We start from the raw sequence: 23,833 nt of genomic DNA, 5'->3' as shown, positions 1-23,833 counted from the left end.
GTGGTTTAGTGGTGCGCTTGGCAATGATGGGTTAACGCTTGGACGCGATGATCTTAAAGGTATTTTCCAACCTAACCGATGCCATGATTCTGTATTGAAAGTGAAGTGCTTAAATTGCAGAGACCAGGGTGCCGGGTCCCTAGAGGAGGGCGCAGGATCCCTTGGGTCTCTGACCGCCTCGGCAGCCTGTCCCCAGCTTTCGTGATTCCCCCCTCAACTCCCAGCCCCGGGCCGCGGATCCAAACCCCAGGGCTGGACTGAGAGGGTCCCCGAGCCGGGCACGGGCTGCACCCGCTCACACCGGGGCAGCTCGGGCTGTCAGACGGCTCCGGCCGGGGTTGGGGCAGCGCTCGCCTCCGGGATGCCCGCGGGACACAGGAGGAAGGGGCACATTGCGGACCCCTCCGTGGTGGGCAGGACCCCTCTGCAGCGAGGGGGACGCAACACTGGCTCCGCGGAGAGCTCTTCCCCGGGGATGATCTGCCAGGGCCAGACCGGGACACGGGAGCGGGGCCGCCAAGCGAATACGCCCGGCAGCACACGGGACTGGGGCGGCGCGGCAGAACCCCGGTCCGGGCGGGGACAAACTTCCATGGCGGGGCCGGTCCGGACCCCCCGCTCCGCCTGCGCCCCGCCCCGGAACCGGGCGCGGCTCCCGCGGGCGGGCAGAGCCCGGCGGCTGCGGGCGCTGGCGGAGGGGCGCTGGCGGTGAGGGTCGCTGCCGTCCCCGCCGCAGGAAAGCCGCCGCGGTAAGGCCGAGCTCCGCCGGGGGCGATCGCGGGAACGGGGTCCTCTCGGTCCGGAGAAGTTGGGCTAAACCCCCCTCCCGGGGCTGCAGCCCGGCTGGGCATCCCCGCGCCCGGCTGTGCCCCGGTCCGGTGAGACGGGGCGGGTGAACGCGGAGGAAGGAGCTCTCCGGGCCGTAGCTCGGCGGGCGGCTCGAAGCTGCAGGGAGGGATGGCTGAGCGCAGGGGGGATGGAGGCGCGACAGCAGCAGGGAGGTGTACGTGGGACCCGGTTTGGGCTGCAGGTGTGGAGCATCGCTGGGACGGCGCTCCTGCTGCCGCTCTGACGGTACACAGGGGAGGTGGGAGCCGGTCCGGGTTGCAGATGCAACAGCGCGGTGTACAGGTGGGATGAAGTCTGGATTGCCGGTGCGACGGTGGAGCACACAGGTGGGAGCTGGTCCGGACTGCAGCCGCAAACACACCGTGTAAGGGCTGCGTGTGGTTCGGGTGGCAGGTGCTGGATGTAGTTTGGATCGCAGGTGCAGGCACAGCGTGTGTAAGTGTGACGTGGTCCAGATTGCACGTGTGGGTGCAACGTGGTGCAGGCTGCAGGTGTGATGTGCAGGCGGGATGTGGTCCTGCTGTGCCTGGGGCTGGCAGAGCATCTCCCGGCATGGTGTGGATGGCCGGTGTGCCTGCGTCTGGGCTGGGCCACTTTGAAGCTTTTATTTTGAAATATTGTTATCCAGTGGTTTTCAGACACGGTCTCCCAAGTCCTGCCCGGTTTTCCCACATAGTTCTCTCCAGCCTCATCCTCCCTTTTGCTCAATAACTCGGCAGTGATTAAATGGCTTCTTGCAACATCAGCATACAGAGCTGAATTCCAGAGCTTGTGGGCGGGGAAGGAGTGCTCAGACACACTGATCTTAGGAGAAATACCCCGAAACAGTGTTCGTGGTCATCCCTCTTCTACCTGATCAACGCTGTGAACTTTCTGTTCTTTTTCATGGATTCTTAAGACTGAAGAATTTTTCTGGGTAAACACAGTTTAAAACACTTCGGGCTCCATGGTAGACTGCAAGAAAACTTCTGGCTTAAGTTAGTTGAAGAGAAAAGTTGGAGTCAGCAGAGTTATGGTAAGGTTTCCATCGTCCTATTGAACTTGCTCAGAATTTGGGCTGTCTGGCCACTAATCTCATTTCTCTTCCATCCACTTAAGCTTATTTTTCCACTAAACAGAGGCTGCCAAAACTAGAGGGCCGGGGGGAGGGGATCGCAGGAATCTGTGAGAATATGAGATTTTTTTTTTCTCCTGTTACTTATAACAGGGTAAGTTAATAACCCCATTCTAGGCTGTCATCCAAAATACTGCTCAAAAAATGCAAGCAGTGTACAAGACCCATTGTATAAAAGATAATCTAAATGTAGGACAGGAAGAGACCTGGCAGGTCAGCAAATCTAAACACAGAATGATATTATGCCTTATTGCACACGACTGTAATTCATTTGTTGCCAGTCTTCTGGGAATGGGAAATTTCAGACATTTACTGAACTGATATTACAATTTTGTCTCCAATATATGGCTTTTTCTTACTTTCTATTTGCACTATGACTTCTTAGTTCTCCCAGTCTGATGCTTCTCTCTCTTATCAGTGTAGAAATAGGAATTGCATGCTTTTCTCTTTACTGTGCAATGCCAAACGAGCTAGAACTTGCTGTCTGCTTTCATGAAGCAGGCTCCAGCTTCTGCTGATCCCTGGCAGTTGTGAGCTGGGCTTCTTAATCTCCGACTTCCCTGTGGATGAGCAGAGCTGCAAGGCTCAGAGGTCTGTCCTGTGCCTCTCATGCTTTGACACCTCACCTAGAAATAAATCCCTCACCAGGTAGGTGCTGCAATTATCATCTTCTTCAGGTTCCTCCTGTCCTGTGATGGGGGTGGGAAGCTGGGATTTTCATCTCCAGGTGTCCATCTGACTTTTGTTTTCTGCTGTCAGCTCTCATCGTATTCCAGCCATTTTATTAATCCCATTTCTATTGCATATCCTCGTGTTTTCTGCTGGTTCAGTATGCCCCCAGCTTTCTCCCACTTGCTCTGTCATGAAGGGAGAAGTTAAGTAGAATGGAGTGTTTCTCACTTTCAGTAGTGACCCCTGCAAAACTCAGACTGACCCCTTCCATTTCATTGTCTGTCTGATCCTTCTAGGTCTGTACCCTCTTTATTTTTACCAATTTTCATCTTTTGTTTGTAAACTCCTGATTTCACTGAGCTGCATAGCAGGTGGCTTCAGATATGTTGTAGCTGAACTTTATCCCTGTCTTGTGTGCCAGGTATGCTGGATAATTTTCCTAGAGCGGCTGAGCAGAAAATTTTTCTTAGCAAAAAAAGCTAAGTTGCATTTTGTCCTTCTTTCCACCTGATTTACTTCCATGGCATCAATTATTAGATGTGGGGTTTTTCTGCAATGATTATTCTGTTGATGAGGGCTGTTTAATCCTACCACTGTACTGTAACCAGCCATGAATAGAAGATGTGTGTATTCAGCAGTGGGCAGCAACACAATGCTGCAGACTGGGCAGTGAACAACATTCATCGAGCTGAAACAGCTGAAGGAACTTCAGGCAAACTCAGTGCTCATATCTGAGCTCAGGTTAAGCTTGCAGTTGAATATCCTCCTTCTTAATATTTGCAGTAAGGTCTATCAATAATGATTCAGAGAAAATACCACCAAATCAACAAAGCCAGGTCATGGGGTCACACAGTGGCACTGAACAAATCCAGCTCTGCTCAGTCCAAAATACTGCAGTGGGTGCAGATAAACAGGAGTTATCCCTGCTCCATTCATTAACATTGTATGTTGCTTTTTATATAACTAGGTGAAAAATTGCTAAATATTTTGCAGAAACTAGATACAACTCTGCAGTGTGATACCCCTTGTGTTCAGTGCATGACTACCTGCTTCTGACTTAATATATTATAATCCCTTTGGCATTATCCACCAAGCTCAAGTTTATTCCAGTGTTTCTCAGCATTGCCTGTGCAGCAGTTTGTCATACCATGCTCATGAGCTTGGTCTCGCAGAGGCTGCCTTCATCTCCCAATGGCCAGAAAAAGCACTGAGAGCACCAAATGCCACAACAGAGCGAGCAAATGATCTGTATTTTAATTTTTCAGAGATTTTTCAAGTCCGTTCTGTCAACTGAAATGCTAAGAATGAATTGGGGGATGGAAAAAAGTCACACCAAATTTTGAGCCTTGACTTTCTCCTTCTAACGAAGGGCAGCTTCATGCTCACAGGTCGGGTGTGGGGTTGTCACACCATTCCAGTGGTTCCAGTTCTGCAGGCATGCTTTAGGAACTGGAGTGAAGCACAGATTGGGAATGTTTAAAAAAAAGGCTTCTCTACATTTGGGCGACTTCTCCGTGTCTCTCAGGTTCTTTGTCAAGGGTGAATATTCTCTGGCTCCTTTTTCCTAGGAAAAGAATAACTAATGAGCAACAGCCAAGCTTTATGATTGCTACCAGATAATGTCAATGGCAGATGAGCTGATTTTATGAAACTGAACACGGAAGAAAATAGAGGTGTGGGGTTCAAGCATGAACCCCTGAGTCATAGCCTGGCATCTACAGGAGTGCCCGAAATTAAAAGTGGTTGTGTGATGTGGCAGATGAACATTTGTTGCTGCTTTGTCAGCCAGCCTTTCACATCTGCAGAAAGCATCAGGAGAGCTTCTAACAGCATGGTGGGGTTTGTGTTTGATGTAATGAACACGTACTGTTCACGGATTCAGCTCTTTCTACTATTTTGATACCTGAGCTGACATTTCAAAGTGCTGGGAATGCTGAAGCCACAGATCAGTGAGAATCTTAAGCAAGCAATAGTGTTTGCAAAAAGCTCTGTAGCATTTGATGGTGTATTTCAAGGTCTCTGAAAAACCAGCTGAGCTGATAAAGGACACCAGACAAAGCCAGAAAGGAGGACTGAGAGACAGTGGATGAAATTCTCATTCCAGCATTGGAGTCACCCAGCTGATTCCCAAATGGTTAATGACCCTGAAAGAGAGAGCTCACTTCAGAAGGGACATTGCTCCAGCACTATGTCCAGTAACACAAGTACAGGCAAAGGAGGAGCTGCCAAATGCTGTAGTTGGTAAGGCCTGATGTCCAGCTTGGCACGGGTGTAGTAGTTATCACCAGGTGGTGCTACTTGGCATTGACTTCCCGCTTGTTATTCTTGCCACGACCATTATTCAGCTGAGGTGTGAACAGTATTCATTTTGTGGAATGTGTGAGGGCAGACGAGGGATTTGGTCTTTGCATTGCTGCTCCATTAGGGTCTGTGAGCAGGTGTCCCCAGTCACTCCTTGGTGCTGAGAGGACTTCCCCACAAGGGACACCAGGAAAATTTCAGCTGATGGTTTGCATTGCCGCTCACAGAGTACACACAGGCTCTGTAACACTGATTTCACCCCAAATCCATCTTGCAAAGCCTTTTGTTGCCTCTGCTGCTCCCAAGCTGATGGCTAATGCTACCATAGGACATCACTAGTGGCAGCTGGCCACCTTGGAACTGTGTGGGTCTCCACTTTTCCAGATGGGAGAGCTGAGTCACGTTTTAACAAGCAAGGACATCAGAGGAATTTGGAGATCACTCCAGGAAACTGTGGGAAAGGAGGCATCCTGCAACCATAAAACCTCTATATTTAGTTATACTTTAAAGTGGAAAATGTTGGTGATTTTGCCATTTCAGAGGTCAAATGAGCTGCTCTCCTGTCTGCTCTGCACAGAGCCTCTGCACAGGGAGCCATGGCCACCTGTGCCACCCCTTCCCTCTGTTCCCCAGAGGGAGGGAGGGACATGCCAGCCCCACTCATGTCCCAGGGACTGCAAGGCGAGCCCTTCCCTTGCTGGAGGCACAGCCTCTTCCCAGCATTTCCTGGCCGGCAGAGGGGATGAAGGGAGGGAAGCAGCAGTAGCCCCCAGGGCAGCAGCAGAGCCCCTTTCCTCTCTCCAGATCAATGAATGAAGTTGGCATCATCCTTATGTATTTATTTATTTATTTATTTAAATTTTATTTATAACTTTGGTGAGCAGCTCTGCTTTTGTCAGGCATCTAGGGCATAACTGTGTTGCCCTCTGCTCCATGAGTTAAATTGTATTATTTTTAATGAGGCAGCTATCTCCACACTGCTTCTGTCCTGCTGGCTTCCCCTTTCTGGGAACTGTTTGCTCCTCGCCCGTTCTGCTTTTCTGTTAAGTCATTGCTGAGCATTGGCTGGAAGCAGTGAGCTAAGCATTAGCTTTATTTTCTGACAGAAGCCCCAGTTGGAAACAGAAGTTCCCATAGTACAAGGCAGCAGCTTTTTGTGAGCAATGCTGTTCTTCCCACAGCCTGCCGAGAAGTCAAACTGTGGCAAATCAACTCGTTCCACCGTCTGGCCCAGATCAAGGTTCTTCACCTAAAGAAAAGGATGGCCCCTGCTGCCAAAGGATTTACTCCCAGGAGTGGGTGCAGCCCAGGGGGCTGCAGGAGGAGAGGCAAAGCCACACAGCCCTCCCTGGACCCTTCCTTATGCACCAGCTCATCTCTTCCATCTGCACTGCAGTGCTGAGCCCATTCCCTCTGTCCCAGCGGGTCCCTTGGGGGCACAGGATGGCACTGGGGGGTTCTGGGGTGTGGCTCTGGGGTTTTGCCCCCCTTGCAGCCCACAGTTGTGCACCCTGGGCGGCTGCCTCCGCTGCATCAGCTGTGTGAGTAAGCCTCCCTCCTGCCCCAGAAACAGCCACAATCTCCTCTGTGTGTTTCTAGCTCAGAAAAGGCTGATTCATTCTCTGAAGCAGATTAATTACTTCTGCTATTTAGAAAAGAAAAAAAAAAAGAAAAATCCTTTAGGATTGGTCGGCTTAACTTTCAACTGTGTGCACAATGCAGTAAAGCAAATCTGCTCTGAGCCAGAGCAAAAAAGTTCACAGAATAAGAAACTGGGTGTTACAGTATTTACCTGGCATGTCAGCAGTGGGCTCTGCAATTTAGGAAGTATTTGTGTCTTCTTCTTGACTTATATGACAAATAGTGCAAATTTGAGCCTGCCATGAAGGTGAACTGGGGAACAAATGTTTTTATTCCCTGATACATTTTATAACTTGCTCTCTTTCTGGTTTGTGTCCTGCTGATGTGGCAGCCGGCTCCCTGAGTAGCTCTCATCTGAAACCTGGCTGAGCTGCTCCATTTCTCCCTTGGAAGGCTGCTTTCCAGTCTGCCTGGCTGTGCTCACTTTTTATGCACTGATGGGCTGTAATTCCCCATTTCAGAACAAGCAGTCCAATATTCATGAGTTATTTTATATTTACCCAGTCCTGAGGCTTCTTTCATAAGCCTGGGGATAAATCCTGGGTTTTGTTGTTTCCATTACTGGAAATGGACTGAACCTCCACAAACATTACCAAGCCTTAAATAAGGCCTCTATTTATCTAGAAAGGAAGGGAAAGGACTTAGCACAAAGCTAAATTGATTTACAAGCCTATAATTCCCAAACCCCTGTTCTGATAACACTTGTAAGCAAGTGTTGAAGCAAGCCATATGTGTAGAGATGAATCACGTATAAAATTATGTCCTAATATTCGTTGTGTATTAACTTATCAGACAAATATAGTGATTTTCCTCTTGAAGATTAATGACAGCCACATGTTTAGCTGGCATAAAGCACTGCAACTCTTTGGACTATGCAAACCTGAGGATATGATTGAACAATTGATTTCTTTGCAAAGAACAAAACAGTATCACTTGTTTCTAAAGTGATAAGAAAAAACCGAAAAACCTGCAGGTATAGTAAGGTCATTTTGACCCAGCATGAGACTTTCCCATGATCCCCAATTGGTTGGGCCACACTAAAATCTCTTCACATTAATACCAAGACTAAGTTAAAACTGGAAAGATAATATCTAGGAGGACAATTTTAGGTCCTCTCAAAACAGCTGGAACGAGTACTGTAGCAAAATGAAAGGTTAAGCCCGTTAATATTTTAGGATTACTGCGTTATAAAATAGGCTCTTCAGACTTTCCTTACCCAGCAATAGAGAAAACAGTCTGAAGGCATCTTTGGAGTGGATTAATGTTGAAATCATGCTAATCCAGCCTTCTTCAAGCATTTATTTTAAACGGCTCAAATGCTTAACTTCTTGAATTAGCAGCTGAGCAGGTTCTCTGGTTACTCTTAGTAACATTCATATTCACACAAGTGCGCTGGAAAGTACCTGGCAGTATCTGGGGCTGTTCTCCTTAATGTGTGCAGTACGTGCTTCACCCATGCCATTAGGAATCCTGGCTATGGTCAGCTTATCTGAACAAAAACACTCAGGATGTTTGTGTTTGGGCTGTTCACCAGATGAGATACCAGCTGCTGTGATTCATCAGCAGCTGAATGGAAAAGCTGATCTCGATAGAAGGGAATCGCATTTGCAACTTGTTTGGAGAACAGCTGGAAAAACGCCTCCCCCTTCTGTACTATTCTGGTGTCTTGGTAGCTTTGTTCAGAGGCGATGTCTGTAAATACAGGCCTGGGTAGCTCTTTGGCTTAGTGGTGCCTTCGGCCCTTTCCTGTGGACCTCCAGCATCAAACTGGTTTCTAGGGAAGAACTGAAGATCTTCATCCTTGTGCAGGTGAGGAGGGTTTGTGCTTGTGCTGCAAGGATACAGCCAAACCCTGGACAGGACCTGCCTGCCTCTCTCCCTCCGGGGCCGGGCTCAGAAGGTCTTCTTTCTGTAATTACATCTCCTTGCTGCTGCAGCACCAGCATGTGTACCAGGGAGCAGAGTTCAGCCACCATGGCACCCTTAATCCTGGCAGTGCCTAAGCAGTTTCCCTGCAGCCTTAGCACAGGTGCAATGTATGTATGCTGGATAAATAAACAAATATCAGGCTTCTTACCCAGCCTATGCTTAGGAGCACATACAGCCTTTAGAAACCTGTACCTGGGTCTATGCTCTGGGCAGAACCGCTGTCTGGGGTTTTGGCAGAGATTTTTGTCAACACCTTTCCAAATTAAGCTCCAAGTTCCTCACAGTTAATGGTTTAATCTCCTCAGATGGAAGCGCCCTCCCCTAAACAGGATGTTTCTTTCTTGCAGAAGCTTCCTACCAAGACAACTGCAGAGCAAATGTTAAGGATGTTTTAAGCAGATCAACCCCATTAGGTACAAAGTTCCCAGAAATATGCCACCGGCAGTAGCAGAGTCCTTTATTTTTTTATCTGAAGTATTCATCAGATAAAGACTACTTCAGAAGGGGTTTTTTTCTCCTTTTAGCATCCTCTAAAGTGAATGCATTCAGCTGAAAAGCAATTGGAGAGCTGGTCTGTGACAAGAGAGCTGGAGGGATGTCAGTCTTCAAGGAGAGTAGAGAAATTCAGTAAGAGCCAGCAGCAGTCAGATTTGCAGTTCCTGTCTTGCTCCTGTGATTTCCTGAGGATGCTCAGATGTCTCTGCTCCCCAAGGAGGGAGCAGACTGGCTGCTGTCACTGTGCTCTCCCAATACCTGGGAAGGTCATCATTAGTTCACTCCGTTTGCATCCCAGTAGCTCTTCTGGCATCTCCTGCTGTCCGCATGGCACAAGGTTGTGTTGCAAAAGCCAGAAGCCTTGGGGGCAGGTGGAGGATTTGGCTCTCCCCCTAAATTTTATTTTGCTGTCCCCCTAAATTAATAAGTCTTCACCTGGCTTCAGTGCCCTTTCAGCACTTTGTTTGACACTGGTCCTTCTGGTTGCTTAACTCAGAGTTCAGTTCTCAGATGAACAGAGAAATTGAACTATCCAAATTTATTGCCCTAATTTTTCCATTGTAAACATTTGGTTGTTTTCACTGGCCCCATAGGTACCAGAGTACCCAACAAAACCCATCATGGGGATGCAGAGGTGAATATTGCACCTCTGATTCTTGAATACTGTCTGTGCTGCTGTTTAGTGATTTAGAACGGAGTGATACGAGGCATTTTAGGCAGGATCACCTAAAAAGAGCCATTGCAGCAGACCTCTGGCTGGCACAGTCTCCCTGCCAGCCCGAAATGAGCTGGGTGTCCCCTTTCCAAAACCCTTGACATGACTTCTGTGAAAAGCCACTGGCATGGGAATAAATTTGTCGCAGAAACGTAGAGCAGCGAGAAGACACTGATTGCTGTAATTAGGAATAATCTAATTCCTAAAGGCGAATGGGCTGTATTTATGTCTGTTTAATTGGATTCCTGAATTTTGTGGATCGGCCATGTGGGCAGTGAAGCCATTGCGCTGTGATCCAGAGGCAGCAGAGTGATACACAGAAAGTAGAGGGTCTCAGCTCTACTTTACCTTATATGGAACTAAACTCTTAGTTCTTGATGTAATCCGTTTGATTTTGGTGTAGTTACAATTCAGAGGACCACCAAATCAACTGCTAGAAAATTGGGGTAAAATTGGGTTAATTTGCTGGGGGAAAACCATTTACCCTCTCTCTGAGCAACTTGAAAGTTCATGTCCGTGCAGCCTGCAGAGGAACAGAGCAGCCTGAGAGCTAGTTTTCCTGCTTTTCAGCCTGATTTCTCTGCTTCTGCTTTTTTGCTTTTGGTCTTTTGGGGGTTTTTTGGGTGGGGTTTTTTCGTGTCAGAAATGATGGAACCTTTCTAGGAGGAGAAACATTTCTGGAATTTCTCAGATCCAGGCTTCAGATGAAACCTGATGGGATCTGACTGATAACCTTTTACATTGCTTCCATGGTTTTCAAGGACAGGAGTTTGCACCATCACAATCCTTTCTTTGCAGGATTTTTTTTTTTCTCTTAAATTTTATTTTATTTCCCTAAAACCTGCTGTGAGCCTGGTCCTGTTCCCAAGAACCAGATTATCGACTAATCTTTTGAGGACTTGGGGATTACACTTCAGGAGTGCACGCAATGTAAAGAGACATTCATTTGCTGTTGTAAAACCTATCCTGAATTAACATTAGTCTTGGGTTGCATGGACACACCCCCAGAGTGTTTCCTATGGCAGGATGGGGAATTATGCAGAGTCATTTCCCTGGACATTACATTGTTATGGTGTTTTAATTAGAAAGCACGTGGGCACGTTGATCGCTTAAAGGCCAGCTGAATTTGGGCCAAAGGGCAGACAGATCAGTGTATTTCTAATACTGGTGGAGCTGTGCTCGTGTACACAAGGGTTGAGTTTCCCATCTAAGGCAGGAAGACTCTTGATGTGGGTTCCAACGTTTGATCTGAGAGGTTCAGTTGAAGGTAGAACCTCACAGAGTAAGAAAGAACATTTGAAGCCTAGCTGCTACCCTGGGACAGGCAGGAGGCCTATGCTGAAATGGGCCATGTTGAAATATTCACAATTTATTAATAATGACTGTGTTTCAGTTAACACCTCCTGAGAGGCTGAGTGGATGCGTTTTGCAGCTGTGGCTCACAAACTAGTTTTCACATGAAATGTCAACCAGAAAGGCAGAGAGATGCTTTCTGTTAAAAAGAGCTTTTAATGTCTTCAGAGCCTGCTCAGCCCATAAAAGCTGAAGCTCAGCAGGACCTTAGTGGTGCCTGATGAGAGCAGAATTCTTGTCATTGAGCCCCTGCCCAGAGGACACTGCCTGAGCTCCCAGCCTTTGCTATGTGGCTCCTCTCCCAGGGTGGGCAGCCTTGGGTTAGACATCCTCAGTATTTTAAGCTGTCCTGGTTCTTCCAGCATTGCAAAGACCCCTGAGATCTTGCACTGTTTAAAGTTCTGGTGCCACAAAGCTGGAAAACCCAGCGCAGCTTATGCAAGATGCAAGGGGCTGTCCCCACCCACACCCATGCTCTCCATCCCACCACCCTGGCCACCCTGCACCCTCTTTTATCCTTCTCATTGTTTTTCCTTTCCTTTGCCAGATCATTACCCTGCTTTGGTCATTTCCCTGCTTTGAGTCACCCGTGCCAGGAGTGCTTTTTCATACTGGCAGACAGACATGAAGTGGGGGCAAGGCTCCCACCTTCCCAGCCCAGGGGGAAGCGACACCCTCTCAGTGACTAGCACAGGGTGAATGAGAGGTATGACAAATGACATGCAAATACCTTCCCCGGAGGCTATAGAAAAGTCACTTCCTTGCACCTTTCCAAAGAGTGGTATTTGCATACTATACACTGACATCCGGTTGAACTTCCTCAGAGCATGCGATTTGTAGAGACACTTTTTTGGGGATTTACACTGTGTTGACTGAAGGTTGTTTGGCAGAGAAGGAGAAAAGGAGCTGGCTGGGGAAGGGAGGGCTCACACAACTGGTCGAGAAGTATCCTTCCATGTAGGAGAGACAAGGGAATAATTTGGCTTCAGCTCTGAGGTAGGAGTTCTTCCCTCTGACAGTTTTCTATGTTCTCTTGGCATCCTGTGGAGGTTTTTAAAAACATCAACAAAAAGAAAAAAAAAAGGCAATAAAAGGGTTTTGGTTCTCATATCAGCTTGTGTGACAGCTTCCCACAGAGCAGAAGCCAGGAGTCTTAGAAAGTTATCACTGCACTGTCCATGTTGCTGGGTAACAGTTTCTGCTCCTCACATGACCCCAAATGATAATTATAAATTGCATCTCAAAATGCTGAATGGTGCTGGAATTGCTGGCAGATGGAGGTGCTGCCTCTGCCCTGAGCATGTGGGTACTGGAGCAGACCAGTCTTACTCCCAATCAGAGTTTTCATGGGATCTGGACCTGAGTCCCATTCCTTTCTGGCTGGAGGCAGGATGCCCCTCTGGCCCCTGTGGGTCTGCTTACAACAGCACTAGGGAAGGACCAGGGTGAGGCATTGGTGGCCCCTTTGGTGCAGCACAGCTGGGGGTGGCACCCCCTGCATGGGGCCAGTGCTGCCCACCACCTCACATCCCTCCAGCGTGAAATCCTCTGTGCCTGCCAAGGCCTGTGGGAGCATGTGAGGGTGCCCATGCCTAACACCCACCATGGAAAGCTCCTGATACTGCTTTGTCTGACTTGGCACTCACACAGATAGGCCAGTTTCCCCTCCAGTGGCACTGGCCATTGCAGAAACAAAATCTGCTGCACCAGTCTGGTTTAAACCTAGCTCACCACGTTAAGGGAAGTGGTTATTGTGTCTTCACAGTTACAGTAACAAAGAGTGGTTTCAAGCCCATTTGAAGCTAAGCTCGTGCAACCTCTCGTATAAGTAAGGGTTTAGAGGCCACTGAAGGTCCTGACATAAACATCCTTGAGCATCTCACTTGAGCTTGATTTGTTTGTGGTCCTGTAGCAGCCCAATGAGATATTTATTTATTTATTTACTGTGAGGAAGAAGGCATCAGCAATTATTTTTTTTTTAGTGGTGGGGTTAAACCCGGTGTAACCCGGTGTAACTATATTGGACACATTTACCAATTTTGTGAGACATCACACAATACTGTAGCTTGTATTTGCCCAGGAGAGAAAAGCTGTGTTGGCACACAGCATCCTGATAGTGGTGGATGGGACTGTATCAGGACAACATTTTTTTCCTTTATTTGTGAAAGAATAAGCTATACTGGAAAAACAGATACAAATTTATGCCAATATGGCCACTCTTTGTCTGTGCACTGAAGCCCTTCTCTGGAAATTTGCTGCCAGCAGAAGCCATTGCCAGCCCAGTGCCAGGCCCAGTCAGAGTGTGGATGGCAGAGCTCCTGCCCACCAGCTGTAGCAGGGTGTGTGTCCACGCTCCCTTATTTCCTAAAAACAAAATATTCCCCGTAATGGTGCAGCACTGCTGAGGTCACAGCCGACCTGGACTGTGTTGTGAGAGCTCCTGTAATGTGTGCCAAAGCAAAGCACAGTGTGCCAGAAACCTCATGAACTTCTTCAGTATTGAAGAGCAAGAGTGGGCACTCATTCCAAAACCTTTTCATTTTTTTAAGCATAAATCACACATTCTGGCCTCTGATACAGGGGAAGATCAAAAATAAGTAGATCCAAAGGCTGCTGAGTCTACTGGCCATGGCAGCAGAAGGATGGAGCAGCACTTGGTTTGCATGCTGAGGCAAGGTCTGTTGTGCAAACCATGCCTTTGGTTTGCTCGCCTGAATTTCCCACCGTGTCTTTACCCTCAGCTGCCCTGGGAGACTGAGAATGCTGCTGGTTCCTAGAGACACTAAGGGGCCCACACCAAGGGGCCAGGGTGGTGTCTAAAATAGAGATTTGTGGTTCCCTCACACTCTTCTTGGTGTGGGAGGGTGGTTTGTTAGCCTGGATGTAGGTGAGCTCTTCCGACACTGCATGGGAAAACAGCAGCACAAATGAAAGCAAAAGGAGAGGTGAAGGAAACACATCACGCTTCCAGAAGTGATTTTGGAAAGCACAAAGCCAGGATGTTGTTTCATTTTTAGGGACTGAGTAGTCTGACACATTGCAAAATACAAAGGCTTGGCGTATTCCCAGCAGCAGAGTGAAAACTGGAACTACCCAGAAGCAAAACCTGTCATTAGCAGTCAGCCAGGCAGAACGGGCTCCTGAGTGCCAGGAACAGGCATGGAAGGGAGGGGGACTGAGCAGCATAAAGGAGCTTTTCTCACCCCAGCAGCATTGTGGAGGGAAGCAGAGGGCTGTGAGGGCAGCATGTGGGATTGGGATGCTCCCAGAATTCTTGAAAGGGCAGCTAGGAGCTGCTGTTCCCCCTCACACACCAGCCCCCATGCCCTGTTCTTCTGCATAGGCAGTGGGTCTGCTCCCCAAAAAATCAGAATACTTTTGACCTGCAGTTTTTCTCCCTTTTGTTTTCACTAAATTATACTTAGCTGGCCCGAGAAATCTCTTTTTACGTGTCCTCCCCAGTCCTTGCTGTGATCCATGTCGTCCTGGAGGCATGTAATAATTTAGACTGAAAGCTGGGCTGTGCGGCTCTGTTCTCCACAGCTTCACAGGATGGAAGAAGTATTGATGTGCCCTGATTTATCTCCCACAGATGTCATCTCTGTAGGAGTGGACTTGAAGGACAGAGAGGCACAGAAAACTGAATCTGGGAAGCACCTGATTCAGAAAGAAATGAGGAGGAAATTTTATGGACCAGGTTGGATGGATGCAGGGAGCATTCATTACAGCTTTGCAAACCCAGTGGTCCAAGGAGTTCACACCATGAATTGTGGTGTTGCTGTTGCCAGGTGCAAGAGCACAAGCCCTCAGGATGGCTTTATGTTTCCCAAAGGAATCTCCTAAAACTAAGAGTACTTTTGCATTGATGCTGCTTTAGACCTTACAGCACCTTCCAGTATCTGAAGGGGGCCCACAGGGAAGCCAGAGGTAGACTCTCCATCAGGAACTGTAGTGATAGGACAAGGAGTAATGGGTACAGATTGAAAGAGGGGGACATTTTTTACTGTGGGGTGGTTAGACACTGTAACAGGTTGCCCAGGGAGGTTGTGGATGCCCCAACCCTGGCATCCAGGCCAGGCTGGATGGGGCTTTGAGCAACCTGGTCTGGTGGGAGATGTCTCTGCCCATGGTGGGGGGGATGGGACTAGATGATCTTTAGGGTCCATTCTAACCCCTTAACATTCTGTGATTCCCCATCAGGGCTAACCAGCCTCTGAGCGTGAGAAGACGAGGAGAGGATTGCATTTAAGACACGTAGATGTGGCACTTGGCAACATGGTTTAGTGGTGGGCTTGGCAGTGCTGGGTTAATGGTTGGACTCAATGAACTTAAAGGTCTTTAGTCTAACCTGAACGATTCTGTGATTCTTTGTGGTGGCCGTGGGTGTCCCTGACACACTGTCAGGATGTGCCCAAGGGAGCAGCACCCAGCCCCAGTGCTGAGCAGGCAGCTGGGGAGGCAGAGCATGGGTGCTGCAGGCATGGTCAGACACAGGGTCTGGGGACATTGCTTCCACCATCATAGCCCCCCTGTGGCCTGGGAAACAAAAAGCAAAGCACCCCATGCCCTTCTGCTGGCAAGAGGTGAGATGTATTCAGCTGTCCTGTCTGGTTTTGTCAGGGCACTTTCCTTCCCTCAGCCAATGTAGTCTAAATAGCCTCTGTGAGCCAGCCAGATAGATGTGTTCCATTTCAGTCCTTATCTGTCTCACTTTGCTGAGATCATTTACCTGCTAACAAGCTCCTGTGGTCAGAGATAAAAGGCAAAACCAGCAGCCCTTTAAGGATGTGTCTGAACATCTTTGCAACACTTTGCTGCATGGAAAATATGGAAAGATGTTGTATTCACAATATATCACTCATATCTGTGTTTGTAAACAGATTTATGACACCATCTGCAGTCATACTGCCATCTCCTCCATATTCATTTCCTTTCCATTTATATAGCACAGCTCCTATTTGTTTTATTCCCTTTTTACAAGTATACATTAGCTACCTTTTTCCTTTCCTACAAAAAGAGTGCACTCTCTGTGGGGAATAATATTTAATCAGTCCAATTTGTTCAGTTTAGTGCATAAAAACACAGGCCAGAACTGTTTTGAGAGGTACCTGCCTGGTTCTGTTTCTCATCTCCTCACATCTGTGTGGAGCAGGTGGGAGGGAAGGATCATTCAGAACAAATCTGCTGGTAAACAGGATGCTCTCTCGGTATTTCCTGTCTCCTGTTGCACTGGTGGAGCTTAATTTTCAGGAATCTGCTGAGCCTGAGGTCAATATTGTTACTGTAATTTCTCTGACTTGCTGTAGCTGATACAATATAATACAAATACAATATAATGAGGCATTTATACATCTGGGAGCAAAAATCCAGCCTGCTTTGTTATCTGTCTGGATAAGCAATGTTTAGTCATGTTCAAATTAAAAAAGTGATTTGCTGTGTATAAAAAGAAGTCCCACAAGAGAAAGGGAGCTTGCAGTTGGCAGCCACTTCTGCAGCCCCTCAGGGTGACCAACACACAGGTCAGATGATCCTCAGCACTGCCCCACACTGAAAGTCCAGCTTGACCCCAGCACTGGAAAGGGATGGCTGGGCTCCGTGCTCAGCATGGAGGAGAATTTGACTGCAGGTGCACCTCTCCAGCCCCATGACTGTAGATTTGCAGTCACCATGACTGGTGAGACCTGTAGGTCACTGCCCCATCCCCAGGGCTGTGAACCTGGAGCAGGACACTTTTGCTTCTCTCCCTCCAGTGAGGGAGGATTTCTGTTCTCCTTTGCATCAAGCCTAACCCAAATTCCTGGGCTTGAATACAGGGGAGGGACTGGGGTTGACTAATCCCAACAAGAATTTTACCAAGAGTGAGTAAGGGCTCTGGGCTGCAGGGAGTGATGACAAATCTTGGAAACTCAAGCCTGTGCTTTGGCAGGGAGGTTTGTTTGGGGATTGGTTGCGTTGGTTTTTTTATGGTCCTTTTTATCACTTTTCAGCTGTACAGTGTGTTCTCAGATGGTATATTCACCACTTCGTGGTTTTGGATTGTGACCATCATTTTTTCAGCTAACAGAACAGGGAGCAACTGGGTGCTTGGCCAGCTTCTTTCCCACTGAAGCAAAAGAAAAGTCTGCAGAGCTCTCTAAATGGATTTTCTGTCACCATATCCTGCTAATTCCTTCACCCCTGTGACCTCTCAATGCAGACTTTGGTGCTGTGAGCTGCCAGAGAGTCCTGCCATCACATTTTCTCAGGGAAATTGTTCGAGTTTCCTATCCCATCACCCTTTGCATCTTTCCAAGAGGCATATTTAGGCCTATAATATCATGCCTATCACTAATCAGTGAGCAAAGCTTTTGGCCGTTTATTTGCCAAGGGGAGATTGCCAAAATGGGTTGCTGGATAAAACAGAAGCTGTGTGGCTCTGCTTCAGGGAAGGAGCCAGGACCTTTCTCAACAGCTCAGTCCCCAGGAAAAATCACAAGGCAGGCTTTAAAATGAGATATTTTTGCAACCAGTGTAAATGGTCCATCCTTTATCTTGGCTTTCTGGGAAAAAAAAACCTTCAAGAAATTACTTAGTTTAGATTTTTCAAGCCTTTTCTCTAGTTGCTGCTGGGCTAGAAAGCCTTGTGCTGGAACTGGGAAGGGAAAATGACACTCTCCCATAATCCCTTCAGTCCCTGAAGTGCTGAGTTTTGGGGCCAACTGTCCCCAGGTTATTTTGAGCCCTGTGCAGACTCAGCAGCCCAGGGGAACAGAAGTCCTGGTGGTGTGGCAGGAAGGGGAGGTAGCATCAATGGCTGGATTTGGGTCCAGCAGGTTTATCCTCTTTTTGTGGGGCAAACTGTCATCTCTGAGAGCAATTCAGCTTTAAAACAGAATCACAGATTCACAGAATATACTGAGTTGGAAGGGACCCACAAGGATCATCAAGTCCAGCTCTTAAGTGAATGGCCCATATGGGGATCAGATCCGCAGCCTTGGCGTTATTAACACCATGCTCTGACCAACTGAGCTAATCTCAGTGGCCAAAACGATTGCATGCTGCTTTGAAAAAGGACCTGCATCGTATAACTTGATCCCTGTGAGTCTGAAAAATAATAATCCTGCCTAAAACCATAAAATCTGGCCCCAAGAGTTACACTTGGCTTTGCAGTTTCTCTGTTCTAAGTCAGTTCCTGGCCTTCCTTGCTGCTGATGGCCTGGCTGCACACGCCATGTACTCCAGGGAGACGGGCCATTACTCCCCATCTCCAAAAAGGTGCTCTGCTGTTGTCATAGCCAGCCTCCTGCTGCTGTCCCTGCACTCACAGCCTGTCAGGCTCTCATGTTATCAGGCATAAACACCATGTGTACAAACATATTTGCTATTACAGCAGACAAGAAGGGATTAAGTGAGTGCTATAAAATTAACCTCAACATCAGTCAAAAGAAACAAAAGTGAAAAAGGAACAGGGCAATCAGATGCTCTTATAAGCAGGATATGCTCAAAATGATTCCTCCATCCCATTACAAATGCTTAGAAACTGCACAGCCTCTCCAGCACAGTGAGATTTTGAAGTGGTTTAATGGGCATTAGGTGTTCAGAGCTAATAATGCTGCTTCCAACCTTATCCTTTCACTGCATGAAAATAGGTAGTGACAATTGACTGGTGTAAATTGGCTACTTTTAAAGCTGTATTTGCTGGCCTGGATGTGCTAAAAGTCTCTCCACAGAGTCTTCAGAGCCTGAATGTAATGTGTGTGGTTAAGGTGGGGATATATTGAGTTTCTTCAACAGAGGACTGGTTCCAGTGTGTGCCCTGCATGCTGGAGATCTGGGACCTGCTGTAGTTGGGCTTTACATCCTGATTACTGAAGAAAAAACAGGGCTGCTCCAGGGATAGCTTTTGATCAGTCCAGACAAACTTCTCACTTTGTCTTTTCTTTTTCTGCAGAACAAACCATTCACGATGTCAATCAAAAAGGAAGGTGCCCACAAGAAGTGGGCTGCCCTAAAGGAGAAACTTGGACCCCAGGAAACTGACCAGTCAGAGGCCAACCTGGAAAATGCAGAGCCAGAGCTGTGCATCCGTCTCCTGCAAATGCCCTCCGTGGTGAACTACTCCGGGCTGAAGAAGAGGCTGGAGAACAGCGATGATGCCTGGATGGTCCAGTTCCTGGAGCTGTCCGGGCTGGACCTCCTCCTGGAGGCCCTGGACAGGCTGTCTGGGCGAGGAGTGGCCAGGATTTCCGATGCCTTGCTTCAGCTCACCTGCATTAGCTGTGTGCGAGCGGTCATGAACTCCCACAGAGGCATAGAGTACATTGTGAGCAACGAGGGCTACGTCAGAAAACTCTTCCAAGGTGAGAAGACATCTTCCTGCTTCATCCATCACATGCAGCATTGGGGGGTGCTTTCTTGTTCTGTATCCTCCTGCCCTGCACCAGGCCTGTTGGAAATGGTTGGTCACAACTGATTAATGAGATTGTTTTCTTCTTTAAAATAATACGGCTGTGAAGTCACATTGCCTTTGCCACCCCGTGCTATTTCCACACAAATATTGCCATAGTTTACTGAGGAGCTGGGGATAAACCCAGCCTTATCTGTGTACTGGCATTGGAAATCTTTGACCCTTCGGTTGTCAGCAGACATTTGCTATTCAGTCATTGAGATCCCCAAGGGCAGAGGGAGAGGAACTGAAAGGGCCTGGAGTCTTGTAGCCTGTAAAGAGGAGGGAAAGTGGCATGTTTGGACTCCAGAGAGCCTGCTCTCTGTGCTGCTCACTCTGCTCCTTCTGGAAGATGGTAGGTAGCACCACTTACATTCTCCTGCTAGTCACTTGGCTCGTTGTTAGCTTTGCAATTCATCAGGGCATCTCCTAGAACTTATTGTACAGCACTTAATGATGCTGGTGCTGGAAGGATAACTTCTGTGCTGCTCCAGAGATCGCAGCTGTGCCCAGAAACCCTTATTAAGAGGTTTTTAAAATGCATTTAGTCTGAAAGCTGGCTTATTTCCCTCTTCAGTTTTGAAGTCCCCTTCCTTCCTCTTCACCATGCATTTTCTTAGCCTGTGTGAAATATGGAGCCGGCATTTTTGTACTGAGAAAACAGGGGGTATCCTGGACTTTTCAGTGTTGGAGCTTCTTTGTGCTCTAATACAGGAAAAATAAGAGAGTCTAATGCACTCCCTCCCAGCTCCCAGGGCTCACAGAGAGAGAGTAGTGCCAAAAGGGAATTCATGGGGACCCATTGGAACAATTGGTCTAACTCATATGCATATTGAGCTTTTCTGCACTAAAAGTAAGAGTCATTAATCGAAGAAAATGGTTCATCTGCTGTTCTAGAAAACACCCATATGTGAAAATGTGAAATAAATTTTGTGAGTGCTGAAAAAATCTTGGCTGCTGTTGCAGCATGTCACTGGTACATGAAAAGATGAATAACTACAAGTTGCACCAAAATGCCAGTGGGATACCTGTAGCATTTACTGTTCCCACTAGAAGTTACCATCACATAATGCTATTGGGATGGGATATTTGTATGTTAAGATATTTTTCTTCCCATCTTCCATTGTAATGGGTCCCCTCCTTCAGTCTCTTTTCTATCACTGCTCATAATCCATGTAGCAGAAGACACTGAGATTCAGAACATTAATGTCATTATAAATTCTGCTTTGTTTTGTTCTGTTTTTCCTACAGCACTTGACACAACTAATGTCATGGTCAAAAAGCAAATATTTGAGCTCCTGGCTGCACTGTGCATTTACTCATCAGATGGCCATGCTTTGGCTTTGGATGCCTTGGACCATTACAAGGCAAGTGTTGGGTTAGAGCAGGAGGAATGGCTCAGCTTTGATCCGTGCAGGCAGATCCATGTACCAGAGAAAAGGGTGGGAATGAAGTTTATTTTGCATTGTTTTGTAAGAGAAGCAGGGGTTTATAAGGTGAAAGCTGTAGGAAATTTTTCGTGGTCAGCAGAAATCTATGGTGCTGTTCTGTGACTTGTGTGGACAGATGACTGCCAACCACAAGGTGCTTTCTGGCAGCAAAACACCACCAGATCAGCAGAATAAATGATGCCACATCCACATGTTTCACTGCCCATGAGAGCAGGTACATGCATCAGTTATCAGAAAGCATGAAGGGATCCAAGAGGTGTTTTCAGTGACTTTCTCTGCCAACCAGACCCTGCTCCATAATGGAAAAGTACTGCTTTTACCTCTCTGTTCCTGTCCTGTGCACAGTGGGATAAACTGAGTGTTTCAGATGATAACTCCATCTAAGAGCCTGCACTACGGTCATGGGCATTTCTGTCTATATAGACTATTCTTGCCATAATATCACTTGTGTTACCAACAGAGTGTGAAGAACCAGCAGTATCGATTCAGCATCATAATGAACGAGCTCTCCAACACAGACAACGTGCCATACATGGTGACACTGCTGAGTGCTATCAATGCCATCATCCTGGGAAAAGAAGAGCTAAGAACAAGGACACAAATCAGAAACGAGTTCATAGGTAAGGATGTTTGTTGCACCTTTCCCTGGAGAAAGTCAGTTACCAAACTGGTTCTTTTCAGATGTATCCGTAAGGTGCCTGAAGAGGCTGGGAAGCAAAACTGCAAATATTAATTCTCATCTTTCTTTTGACCTTTATTCTCAGCAGCCTTTCTGTCAACAGATTTTTTTTAACTTTGCTGCTTTCCCATAGTTTTGATCTCTTCTGGAATCCCACCAGCACCTTATCATTTGAGCTTCTTCAGAACATTTCTATAACCAACCATCTTATGTGGCCACATTTCCATATGTTGCTACTACTTGTAAGAGTTGATGAAGTTTCTTCACTCTGTGTCTACTCAGTTGAGCCACAGAGGCTGTCCCATGATTCAGAAGTTTTTTCCAATGGCTTGAATCCCAGGATCTTAGGTACCATTGTTTGGATTCACCTCACACACCGGGTGCATCTGAGTTGGTGAGCCTGGGCTCCACTTCTCTCCATGGAGATTAAGGAACATTTGACCGGATCAGACTGATTTTGGATGTCTAATTTGGACTGAGGTCACTCATGCCCTAAAAGTGCCTGTGTCCCTCAGTAACTCTAGGGGGATTGTGCAGTGGTTCACACAGGTGCTGCAGATGTGTACTGTGGTGTCTCATCATTTACCCAATGACTCTACCTACTTTGATAGATCCGTCTGAAGACATTTTCACTTTTTCTCTCTGCAAAAAGTGTTTATAAGCATAACATTATATAAAGATCATAACAAATCAGTACCAAGTGGGTTATAATGCAACTGTATCTATTTTTTTCACCTGCCAGGGCTTCAGCTGTTGGATGTTTTAGACAAGCTAAGGTAAGGATCTCTACTTACATTTTTTTAAAAATGCGATTCACAGTGAAGTAGCTGTGGAAACTTAATACTTATCCAGCCTCCTGTTGTGTGAAGTGCAGTGTGCCTGGGTGGAGTGGACCACGCTTGTGTGCACCCATTCCATGGGAACTGGAGGCATTTGGCCAGTGTTAAGATGCTCTTGCCAACCACAGTGTCACGGGGACAGCTGTTGGCATAGATGGCATGCACAGAGGCTCTGGGCACAGATGGAGTAGCAGTGTCCTCATTGAGGCTGTTTCAGACTGAATCTGAAGCAATGCTGTGGGCTCGCTGAGCTGCTCACTGTGTTCAAAACCACTTCACTGCTGCTGTTGGTCCCAGAAGCATCCAGCTAAAACAATTTACTAATGCATATCTGAATGTAATTTTAAAATTGTGTTCTATCAGAAACATCTGTGACAAATTCTAGAATGCAGTTTATGTGAGTTGCAGTTACCTATGTAACTGGAATTGCTCCATCCAACACCATAAAAATTAGGGAAGAGAAGCTCTTTCAATAGAGCAGCAAGGGTAAAATTCTAACACTGAGTGGTCTTGAGAGAGCTGAAAAAGTCACCTTTAGAGTGTCAGTGCTTTTTTTAATCCAGTTTTGAGTAACAGAGAAGGAAGTTTTTCAGACAGAAACATCACTGGAATATTTTCAATTAGTCTTGACTTTAGAAAAACGAAGGTGGTGGCCTGGTTTCAAAAAGGTCAGAATGCCACTCTGTTGTTACAGCTCCAAGGAGAATTCCATAACAAGCCTATACTGGGCCAGGTTATGCCGTGAGAAGTCCCATTCATTTGTATGTGTTGACTGTAGGAAGAGGTACATTCAGTTCAAGAAAGGATGCACTGATGGCATCTCATCCTTTGTAAATAAGGCAGAGTTGGGTGCTTTCAACACCGACTGGCTGAGTCTGAGAGGCAAAGAGATAAATGCCATTTAACAAAAACAATCATCTGAAAATTAGTGAAGGGCTCTCCAATGGAAATGGATGCTGTAATATTGCAGAGACATCGAGGAGGAGGATCTGCTTATCCAGTGTGACACATTTGAGGAGTTCAAAATAGAGGATGATGAGGAATTATTAAGGATATGTGATGGGATAAACATGAATGATCATCATGAGGTCTTTTCATCTCTCTTCAATAAAGTAAGTAGCCCCTCACATGGGGTGCAAGATCACACAATGGCAAAGTTAACCCACTTTGCTTGGAACCAGCCTTCCTGTGACAGAAGCTGCTCTGTCTTCCAGGTGAGCCGCTCTCCAGTCTCTGTCCAGCTGCTGTCCATCCTTCAGAGCCTGCTGCACTTGGAACCATCTCATCACTCCAGCCTCCTGCTGTGGGAGTCTTTGGATGCTGTAGTGAACAGAGCCCTTTTGCTCGCCAATGACAGTAAGAATGACATA

At 47.1% G+C, this 23,833-nt stretch overlaps 1 protein-coding gene across 1 annotated transcript; it reads left to right on the top strand.

Moving 5' to 3' along the window:
• The first annotated feature begins 987 nt into the window (after positions 1-987).
• INF2 (inverted formin 2) lies at positions 988-22,404 on the top strand. The gene is made up of 5 exons (XM_010395837.3): positions 988-1,864; positions 19,000-19,408; positions 20,746-20,861; positions 21,406-21,565; positions 22,367-22,404. The coding sequence occupies exons 1-5, from the start codon at positions 1,862-1,864 to the stop codon at positions 22,402-22,404; spliced, it is 726 nt and encodes a 241-aa protein (XP_010394139.2). The 5' UTR covers positions 988-1,861.
• Positions 22,405-23,833: the final 1,429 nt, after the last annotated feature.

The sequence above is a fragment of the Corvus cornix genome, chromosome 5 (assembly GCF_000738735.6).
Source record: "Corvus cornix cornix isolate S_Up_H32 chromosome 5, ASM73873v5, whole genome shotgun sequence".
Lineage (NCBI taxonomy): Eukaryota > Metazoa > Chordata > Aves > Passeriformes > Corvidae > Corvus > Corvus cornix.
The sequence above is the reverse complement of the archived record's forward strand: the minus strand, read 5'-3'. Positions and strand labels throughout refer to the sequence as shown.

What these genes read in the sequence shown, in the direction of transcription:
- INF2 (XM_010395837.3), top strand. An exon ending in CGTCAGAAAACTCTTCCAAG is followed by an intron (nt 19,409 to 20,745) that starts GTGAGAAGACAT and finishes TTTTTCCTACAG; the next exon opens with CACTTGACACAACTAATGTC. An exon ending in AATCAGAAACGAGTTCATAG is followed by an intron (nt 21,566 to 22,366) that starts GTAAGGATGTTT and finishes TTCACCTGCCAG; the next exon opens with GGCTTCAGCTGTTGGATGTT.